Source organism: Fulmarus glacialis, unplaced genomic scaffold, assembly GCF_000690835.1.
Source record: "Fulmarus glacialis isolate BGI_N327 unplaced genomic scaffold, ASM69083v1 scaffold17941, whole genome shotgun sequence".
Taxonomy (NCBI): Eukaryota; Metazoa; Chordata; class Aves; order Procellariiformes; family Procellariidae; genus Fulmarus; species Fulmarus glacialis.
The window spans coordinates 395-10,794 of NW_009191207.1; the positions used below are offsets into that span (position 1 = coordinate 395).

Consider the following 10,400-nt stretch of genomic DNA (forward strand, 5'->3'; position numbering starts at 1 on the left):
AGCTCTGCACGCTGACGCCCGTGCAGCCATAGTGACCAACGACTGTCCTTTCAACACCACACGCATCTATGTGAGTCTGCAGGGCCACCACACCCCCCGCACCCCCTTCCGCTCTTCCTCTTTTTAAAAAAAAACTTCTTTCTTGCTGCCCCTTTCTTTTGCCCACCCTCTCTCTGCCTTTCTTTCTCTCGCTCTCCCACCCTCTCCCTTTCTTCTCTCTCACTCCCCCCCTTCTCTCCCCCATCGCCTGCAGAGCCTCTCTGCTCAGCCGATGCAGGTGGGCTGGGTGCAGTGGACCACGCTCCCTGAGCAGCCTCCGACCCTCTGCTCTGCAGGACACAGCCCTGGCGCTCTGGTTCCCCTCCATGGTGCTGGCGGCTGCAGAAGCTGTGCTGTCTGGCAGGTGCTGTTTGGTGGCCCTGATCTTCCGGGGCATTGGGCCCTGTGCACGCAGCTACGGCAAAGAGGAGGTATGCCCCGTCAATCCAGATGGATCTCCCCGCCTCTGCCCCAGCATTGCTGCCTTTTTGCTGCATTTTGAAGGTGCTGAGTTCTGCTGGGCCCCTGTTCCCATACAAGCAGGCTGTGCAGCAATGGGAGGGGGGGAATGTCAAGTTTGAATCTCTTCTAGCCAGCCTTGGTGACAGACTGGCACCCCTTCATCTTGGATAGTTGCAGAGGGACCCTCCTCTTCATCCCTCTGATAGCCAAGCCTGTTCTGTCCTGGCTGTCCTGAGCAAACGCTGTCCCCCCCAGCCTGGCCCAGCCCTTCCCACATCCCTGTGACCCTCCACCTCTTTTTTTTTTTCCTCTTTAGCTGGCCGGGCCAAGTACAGTGAAGGAGGGGCCACCGCGTGAGATGCAGCAACTTCTGGCAGGGCTGGCTGAGTCTTGTGCCTAGCTGGAGAGGTGAGTGCAGTGCCTGGGCTATGCTTGAGGGACGGGAGGGGGCAGGCTCCACAGCCAAGAGCGCTCCTGCCCACACCAGCTCCCTGAAACGTCTCTTTCCGAGCACATACTACAAATACTGGCCAGAGGTGTCAGCATATGCCTTGCCCTGCAGCACAGTCCTGCACTCATGCATGCTCCTTCATTCCCAGGTGGTGCTGCAGGAGTGCTGCGATCCAGCGAGGTGAAGTTGCACCTGCACTGTGCTCCTGCCCCAGGTGTAGGCAAGGGTAGGGTGGGCTGCAGGGGGGAGGGGTGTACCTTTCCCCCCAGCCCCACCACCCCACCTGGGACAAACCTTGCAGGTTCCAGACACGAGCTGCTCAGGGTCACCAGGCAGCCTGTGCCCAGCAGGCGCCATGGGCCCCGGACACTCATCCCTTCTCTCCCCGAGCTGCAAGGCCCTTCCTGGCACACTAAAGGCTCCATTGGTCTTTTACATGCAGTGGTGGGGGCAGGCAGAGGTGCTGGGGCCTGGCAACAGCCAGGGCTGGCCTGGGTCCTGGTGGTCCTGCTGCAGAGCAGGCAGGGTCAGCTTGCTGTGCCTGTGCTGGGGCAGGCCAAGGAGTGGAAGGTGAAGAACCCCTTTGTTGTAAGCCTCTGTTGTTTCCCTGAGTAAATAAACTTTTCATTTTCACACTGAGTGGATGCCTGCTGGGAGCTGGGCCCACTGGTGCAAGGACAGTGCAGCTGGTGTGTAAGCCCGTCTCCATGCTTGCCCCCCACCGGGCACAGGGATGCAGACAGATAGACGGTCCCAGTGTGACAGTCACCCAGCAGGGCGGAGGGCGCATGTTTAGCATGGCTAGCGTGAGGCCAAGAGACACGTGTACAGGGTTACAGCCCTGTGCCCTGGGAGCTACACGTGTTCCTGGGCTCAGCACCCCTTGACAAATAGGAGCACAGCAGGGTTGAGAGACGTTTATTGGGGTGGAAGAGGAGGGTGCTGAAGAACAGGACTGAAAGTGGCCACAGTCCGGCTCACTGGAAAGAGAAGCTGGTGCTCGGGAGTCCCCCACACCACTGACTGAGGAATTTGAGCACATCTTGGCACGCGGGGCTGTGGGATGTCTGCAGAATGAAAGAGACCTTAGCACTGCCCCAGGGCACCCCTCGGAGCTGACAGAGCTGCACAGGCAGGGCAGGGTCTGCCCCAGCTCTGTGAGTGAGGTTAATCCCCACGCAGCAGCGCACGAGGAGAGTGCACTAAAACCACCCTGGTTCCGTGTATCTCCATCCACCGGGACAGTGTTTTTGTCAGCCCGAGGGGTTGAACACCGCGCAGCCTGTCTCCCTGCCCCACGGGGTGCCTGGCTCACCTTGACAGCCATCAGGAACTTGTTCCATGTGTCCTTGTTGGCTTCTCGGCCTGGCCGCTTGAACTCTATCTTGTTCCTTAGCACAGGGTACCCTGGTCACACAGTGACACCTTCAGAAACAAGCTGAGACCCACAGCAGACCCCTACCTTGTGCACCCCTTCCCCTCCGCCATGGCCAGCTGGCTAGGGCTGCTTCCCTGGGTAACGCAGGGGAACAGTGCCGGCTCTGGCTTCTTGTAGAGACCAGAATGAGGAAGGGGATGCCCACAGTGGTGGGATCAAAGGAAGATGAAAGCTGAGCTGCCCTCTGGCAAGGACACCCAAGTGAGTATGTCAAATGATAGCACCTCGCTCCCAACCTTTGGAGCCAGAGTCCTGTTGCTGGTGGCCCACCCCTTCTCTGACCCACTGACCCACTCCTGCACCACAATCCCTCAATGTCTGAAGTGTGCAAGTGGGGGGACAGTACCTGCCAGAATAGACAGCTTTTGTAGAGTGGGGGCAAAGCAGGGACAGGTGCTGGATGTGCACGTGTGTCAGTGCTGGCCAGCCTGGGCAGTCTCCTAGGCAGCGCTGTGTGAGACTGAGCGGTCACAGAATCATAGAAACAGAGAATCCTTGAGGTTGGAAGGGACTTCTGGGGTCTATATGGTCCAACCCCCTGCTCAAGCAGGGCCACCCACAGCTGGTTGCCCAGGACCATGTCCAGACAGCTTTCGACTATCTCCAAGTATGGAGATGCCACAATTTCTGTGCAACCTGTTCCAGTGCTCAGTCACCCTCACAGTAAAAAATGGGTCCTTCCATGTCCTCCAGCAGAACCGGTCCCCACAGCCACACAGTCTCCCTACTCTCCTTACAGCATAGCCTGACCGCAGCATAGCCTGACCGCCCCCCTCACCCCGCAACATGTTCCCACTCCCTGCATGGCACCATGTACTCCCCTGCATATGTGTGAGGTGGCCTGGAGCTTACCTGTAAGCACACAGGGCAAGGAGCGCACCCCTGTATTTGCTGCCACCAGTGAGGCTTCATAGGTGTCACGCTCGTCCTGTGGCAGCACCTGCTCCAGCCGCTGGTCCATGGACCTGGGGAGGACCCCATCCCCAACCCCCTCCCCCCGTGTTCTCTGGACATGGTGAGCCCCCAGTCCCTAACCTCCTCCCGCTTCTCCTCCTGCAGGGCAGAGGTCAGCGCACCTCCTGATATTGCACGCTGCGCCACTGCCCAGCTGCTGCTCCGCAGCACTAGGGAGCACACTGGGGAGAGCAGGACACAAGAGCGTGCACGCAGGATGTGCACACGCGTGTGCATGTTGTGAGGGGGTGTGTGAGTGTATGCATGTGTGCACAAGCACACGTGTATATTGGGGGAGCATGAGAGAGTGCATGTGTATGTGTGTACTGGGGCTGCATGTGTTTGGGGGGGGGCACGGGGCAGGGGGCAGTGCTGAGTACATTTCCATCTCCTGCAGTGCCCACTGTCCCACCCTTGTCCCAGTCCTCGTTCAGAGAGGGCCCTGAAGCAGCATCACTGCTCATGGGAGCTGAAGGCGGCAGATGACACTCACAGGCATGTGCTGTTGGGCTGGAAGTGGCACTTCAAAGGGAATGTCTGTGCTCTGGAAATCAGAGTGGTCCAGAGAATCCAGGTTCCCTTCTTCAATGGCCTGAGAAGGGAGAAGTGGTGGAGCACTAGGCAATCATAGAGTCATAGAATCATAGAATCATTAAGGTTGGAAAAGACCTCTAAAAGACCATCAAGTCCAACCGTCAACCCAACACCCCCATGCCCACTAAACCATGTCCCTAAGCGCCTCATCTACACGTCTTTTAAATACGTCCAGGGATGGTGACTCCACCACTGCCCTGGGCAGCCTGTTCCAAGGCCTGACCACTCTTTCAGTAAAGAAATTTTTCCTAATGTCCAGTCTAAACCTCCCTTGGCGCAACTTGAGGCCATTTCCTCTCGTCCTAATACCATCCTTGGCGTTGACAGTACAATCTACATTGTGAGGATGGCATTACTGATGCCCCTATCAGTGTTGTGGTGACTGGGCCCTCCTGGGAGGTGGCATTTATGGCAGTGTCAGAGGATGTGTGCCCCTGAAACACTGTACTACTCAAACTTGTCAGGTGGCCTCAAAGAAGGGAAAGATGAAATGGGGAGCTTTTTATCCCTAGCAGCTGCTGACAGCACTTGGAAGACTGGTACATAAGGTCTGTCAGGTTCCTAGGGTTTGGTAGTGACCAACCAAGGTTGGTCAGGTTTTGTGGTGACCAACCTGCTAGTCAAGGAATGAGCTGACTGGCATAGTGGGACTCCTGAGTCTTGTATCACAGTGGCTAAAGCACTGGGCCGTGCCCTCCACCCCTCAGGTAATTTTCCTTCACTTGGAACAACTTAGATGAGATCATCCTGAAAGCTGTAATGGCACTTGCAGCCATGAAGACTACAGGCCTAAACTGTTAGGCCAACTTGCTCTTTGCTGCAACATGCATGCATGGTGGCATTGGCATACACATGGAGACACAGTCAGAGCTGCTCAGGTGCCCTGCATGGCAAGTCCTTCCATAGCTAGTGTTAGGGTACTCAGTGCTGTGCACGCACACACCCCCCGAACAGCATTCAGGGTTCTCTGTCGGCACCAGCTCAAACATGTGCTGCCACATTGGAACCTTAGGAGTACCCTGGCCAGGCTGAGGGTCCGTTTTGGCCCTACAGCCCGTTGTCATTTTAAGTATGATAGCCCTCCCTCCAGCAGACTATACGCACATCTGAGAGGTCCAGGAAGCGATTCAGGAAGATGAATGCCATGCTCTCCCAGCTGACTGCCTAGTACAGAGAGAAACCCCAAGTGAGACCAGGCAGCTTATCTTCATAGCACAACTCTCCTGCCTGAGGGATGGCTTAGAAAGGATGTGATTCAGTTTGTGCCACAACATCCCATTTGCAGCACCGGTAATGGAGAAGGAGAGTGCACATCCCGGCTCACCATCCCTGAGGACTGCTTCACAGGCAACCACTGGGACAACCAGCCCAGTGGAGCCGCAGGCTGTCCCACAAGCCGGAGCTGGGCATTATTGCACAGCCAGCATCAGACAGTGAGAACACGCTGCTGTGCTTGCCATGTGTCATTGCGTCTGGGCAGGCGGTCAGAGCCTGTAGTCTCAGGAATAAGGTAACGCAGGTGACCCAGAGCAAGGCAGACCAGTTAGGAGTCCTGAATCTGTACTTACAGAGCCATGCAATATAATGTGGCCTCTGGCCCATCCCCTGGGTCTGCAGCTCATGTCCCCTTGCTAGCTCAGGTCTGCCCTCCCACTACCTACTGCCATTCCATGACAAAATGCAGAGGCTGGCAAGGTGTTTGACGTAACACCTCCAATGCCAGTGTCTGGCTACTGGTCTACCAGTGCAGCTAGGGGAGAATAGGGGAAGATAAAAGTTGAAAATCCCTGAGCCCAGGGTCGTCCACCTCCCTAGCTGCTCTGCTGGCAGATAGCTCTTACCTTGGCAGCTATGCCAGCTTCATAGAAAGCCTTGTCTGCAGGGAGGAGCTCAGTATGGCGCAGCAGGGAAATGGACAGCTTGGCAGCCACAGTGTCCTGCAGACACAGGGGACAGTAAAGCCACAACAATCAGCACAGAAAAATTGAGTCAGAAGGGATCTCATGAGATCATACTGCCCCAGACTCACGGCAGGGACTCTGCACCCACATATTCCCGACATGTTTGTCTAACAAACAAAGGTTAAAAACTTCCATCCTGACCCTAAGTATCCTCACTATGTGAACACACAGGAGGACTGTCAACTGAAGATGAAGTTGTTCTGCTTTATAAACCTTGTTATTTTTTACTAGAAGCGACACCCAAACTCCTACCGTTTGAGTCACAGAATAGTTCAGGTTGGAAGGGATCTCTGGTGACCGCTTGGTCCACACCCCCGCCCTGTTCAAAGCAGAGTCAGCTACAGCAGGTTGTTCAGAAACATGTCTGGGACATGGTTTACTGGGCATGGTGGTGTTGGGTTGATGGTTGGACTCGATGATCTTAAAGGTCTTTTCCAACCTTAATGATTCTATGATTCTATGATTCTAAGATTCTAAGACTTCAGCAGGGACTCTGCTATATATCATGGCCCAGAACAAATCTCAATGCACGTAAGACTCAAAAATACTCACCGTGCCTTGTGAGGCCTGGTATCCAGGCTCATGAGCTCTCAAAGCCACCCGAGAGGCCCAGCACACAGGCCCATGAGCTCCCAAATCCCTGTGCAAAGCCAATCTGCTCTCAAGACCATATGTGAAGCCCAGCAGCTCTAACAGCCCAGGGCAGCTGAAGAGGAAGCAATGCCTCTCTTGGGAAGGCCAAGCATATGGATCAGCTTTCCACTGGTTTACATCTCAGCCTCAGTGGCTGGGGGCAGGTCGCACTATAAGAAGTCAGAGAAGACTATTTCTAGTTTCACCTGCTAGTGGTGGGTTCCCAGATCACTATAGTCCCATTCTCATGCATCCATGATATGTAAGTGATCCATGAAGTGGAATAGTGAACTATGGATAGCCCTGAACCTGCACATCCCCACAGGGTTCTGCACTTAGGGTGATGACCTGGCAAAGGAACTTCAAAAACATTACCAGTTGCTTCACGCCCTGAGCAGCGGAGCGGGTGGCATAGTAGTGAGAGATCAGCAGCATCGTTTCAAACTCTTCATGTGCTGGAGTGTTTGCCTCACTTGACTTTACTAAGTTTTCACACTGAAGAAGAGAAAAGGAGAGTAATTGAAAATGTGAGAGCACAAGGGCACTCTACATCCACTTGAGTCCAGGGAAAAGTGGGGAGAGAGAAGGATCTGAAATATCCAGGCTCCTCTGGGGACTGGAAAAGGGCTGAGCCTTGGGTGCTCTGGGTCCTATAGAGTGCTGAAGGGAGGAGGCTGTGGGAGAAGGGGAGAGCCAACAGTACTGCAACGACAGCACTAGAAGCAGGGGTGAGTTTGGATGGACAAAGGGGGATTTGTGGATTTCGTTTGTGCTAGAGGTGGGTATTTGTAGGACAGAAACAGAGAAGAAGCAATCATGGGCTCTGGCTGAGGTATTTTGGGACAGGGAAGAAGGAGCAGAAGGCTCTAAGCATCTCTGGGGAGATGGGGAGGACTCTTATTTTCCAGGCTCCGTAGCACTGTGCTTTTCCCAGGTCCTTTCCCCACCCAGGCTGCTGAATATGGTTGTAGGACAACTGTGATGGGCTGTGATAGGCTCCCATGTAGCAGTGACACTGAGCGCTGCAAGTGCCAGTGTCGAGACCCACTTCTAGGATTTGGCCTTGAGTGCAAGGTCATCTTCTTCCCTGACTTCTCTTGCCCAGCCATGTCCACTTCACAGGATCCTGTTGTTCTACTGTCCACATTGTGAACATTTCCCCATTTCCCCTCGACTTGTGTTCTACAAATACTGCCCATGTCACCTGGCTAGAGACTGGTTCTTCTTTCTCCCCTGCTAGGAGCCACCAGGGTGTTGGAGTTTAACAGGCGGTGGTGGCCACGGCCCATACTCACCAGATGGAAGAGAACATCACGCAGGTCAGCCCAGCTGGAGTAGGCCTCGGCACAATTCATGCCAGACGCGTTCACCATCTCCACAAAGAGACGCTTGTAAATGTTGAAATTCTGCAACAAAAAGGAGAGAAATCTTGAGGGAGCCAGATGGGGAGTCAGCAAAAGTCTGGAGCTCTCCTGCTGTCAAGCACAGGCTGAGGGGACGGCAGCTCTGCACACAGGCTCCTGGAGCACACTGCTGCAGATCGCTGGTTGCAAGGGGTGCTACAGGACAGGCAGGGAAATGGAGAAGAATGCTTCCTGCAGCCAGTGCTCTCAGAGAAGCAAACATGGTTCATTTTATTCTGGACTTGGTGGTTAAGGTGTTCAAACCAAACACAAATACTCAACTTCCCCCTGCTCCTTCCCTGTGGAGAATAGGCCAGGAGATTGCCTTTAGTCCTCTAGCTGAGGACTCTCTGGAAGAATCCACAGAAGAGTTGAAGTGGCTTGGACTTGTTGAACACCTGGCAATCCCCGTTCTGGACTCGAAGCTTGACTTATGTAGCAGATCATAGCACACTCTGGCAACTCATACTGGGCTGTCTTCATTACCTGTGGGTTGGCAGGTGCTCCATGGTGGACATACAGGCTCAGGGCTTTGTCCCAGCTGCCCTCCCGGATGAGGTGGGTTGCATACAGAGCTACATACTTGTGCAAGACTTTATAGTTCTGGAGAAGGAACACAGAAAGCAGTAGCGTAAGATTCATGAACCGACCACTTGTCCCTCGGTAGGGACAGTTTCAGATGCATGTACACACACCCATACACCCGAGTGCTAAAGGGCGAGACGAGCTAATTAGACAGAGACAGACCGCACACAGCAGACCTGGTTTTTGATTTGGGCCCCACTTGATACTCTAATCCTGACTAGCTGATGCTATGCTGATCCTTCCACACATGCAAATAAAAGCTGTTCACCACTTGCCAAAGGAATACTGCCAAATACCTAAAGGATGCAGTATCTCCACAATGTGGCACCACAGGTACCAATTGTAAACCAGTCCGTAGTCTAATGAAAGAATGAATCAAAACACTTTGTGGACTGAAGATGTTCATAATTTGCAAGGCTGCTCTAGTCCATTATTCAAATGCTGTCAGATCTCTGGGACAGGAGGCCTCCTTGGAGTGCTGCTTATACATGTGCTGATCCCATAAACACTTTGCTGAGGACTGACTGTAGTCAGCCTTACAGAAATTCAACTGAGGAAAGACCTGTTTCACACAGGCTTAAATATAGTAATGAGATGAAGAAGATGGCATAAAATGTGCAATCCTGTCAAAAAAATGAGCAATGGAAACAAGTTTATTGAGCACAAGAGAGACCAGTGTCCCAATGATACATCTAGAACTTGAACACCCAGATGTAGATGCTGGTGAAACACTAGGTACAGGACAGTTTGGGATAAAGATTAAGTCTGGTGTATGACCTGTTTTGATAAATGTAACTTTTTTCCTGTATGATCACTGTAGAACAGCTGAGTCAAAAGTCATGAAATTCTGCACTGGTCATGGAGCAAGGTTGTGCTAATTCTCTCTTAGAGGCATAAAGAGACTAACATCATCTTGGACTAAATGTGGTAGTGTTGTGCCTGGCTGACAATAAAACAGATTAAGCCTTTACCATTCAATTGAGTGTGAAGTTATTCTTTATGGAAGATCAACACTGGTATCTCCTGATAATTAGAACATCAGCACAGACGTCTCCAAGATAACAACTACTACAACAAAGACCATTCATATCACCAGAGAAGCCCAAGTCAAAAAGAAATCAAGTTTAGTGTAGTAGGGCCCAAACTCAGGTTACTGCATTAGAAACGAAGTTATAAAAAAACCCACATTACCAGTGCTTGTCCAAGTTATCAGTGTTTGCCTGAGTCATTAGCTGTGATGTCTCCACTAACTGCAGACTCAGTTGCCAGGGGCTGCACTGGTGCTTGATCTGAAGCAATGCCTCACTTCAAAGAATCAACACCTGCCCTTAGTTTAGCTCCTTTATCAATAACCATTGAATCAATAACCAATCAATAACCAATAACCACTGAATACAAACAAACCCTCAAAGTAGATCCTGGTAATCTAGAGCTTTCTCCTCCTGTTGCTGCACTGGAATAGCACTGTAAAACAGTTTCATTTCGCTTTTCTCCATTTTTATTACTCTGCTGAGGTAATTTGCTAGTTTTAAGTAAATTTAGTAAAAATGAAAAAATGTAAAATTTGCTTTCACGACAAGGATGTCTCATTTCTACTGACACCAGACCTCTAAAGAACATGTAGAAAGAAGGCTTTATTTTACAAGTCTCTTTGTCTCCATGGTACCAATTACTTCCAGCCCAAACAACTCATTTAGCTTTTTCCAATGCTCCATTAATCACAAAATTTAAACCCAATACGCTTCTGGGTTCTAATGCGTCCCTGCTAGGCCTGATTGGCCAAGATGGGGACAGTGGAGAGGTGTTTTTTGAGCTGCTGCAGTGACCCCCCGTGCTCCCCACAGAAATGACTGCTCTGCCCTGCCCACTCATTCCTGCTG

At 52.3% G+C, this 10,400-nt stretch overlaps 1 protein-coding gene across 1 annotated transcript in view; it reads right to left on the minus strand.

The window, feature by feature from the left end:
- Positions 1 to 1,855: 1,855 nt before the first annotated feature.
- Positions 1,856 to 10,400, minus strand: part of IFT172 (intraflagellar transport 172) — a gene marked incomplete at its 5' end in the record, with an annotated part of 37,293 nt that continues 28,748 nt past the window's right edge. Inside the window, 10 exons of the mRNA XM_009586610.1 lie at positions 1,856 to 2,019; positions 2,268 to 2,359; positions 3,243 to 3,355; positions 3,403 to 3,443; positions 3,838 to 3,936; positions 5,043 to 5,102; positions 5,780 to 5,875; positions 6,908 to 7,027; positions 7,828 to 7,938; positions 8,422 to 8,538. Of these exons, the coding sequence (XP_009584905.1) occupies positions 1,930 to 2,019; positions 2,268 to 2,359; positions 3,243 to 3,355; positions 3,403 to 3,443; positions 3,838 to 3,936; positions 5,043 to 5,102; positions 5,780 to 5,875; positions 6,908 to 7,027; positions 7,828 to 7,938; positions 8,422 to 8,538 (939 nt within the window). The remainder of the gene's footprint in view (positions 2,020 to 2,267; positions 2,360 to 3,242; positions 3,356 to 3,402; positions 3,444 to 3,837; positions 3,937 to 5,042; positions 5,103 to 5,779; positions 5,876 to 6,907; positions 7,028 to 7,827; positions 7,939 to 8,421; positions 8,539 to 10,400) is intronic.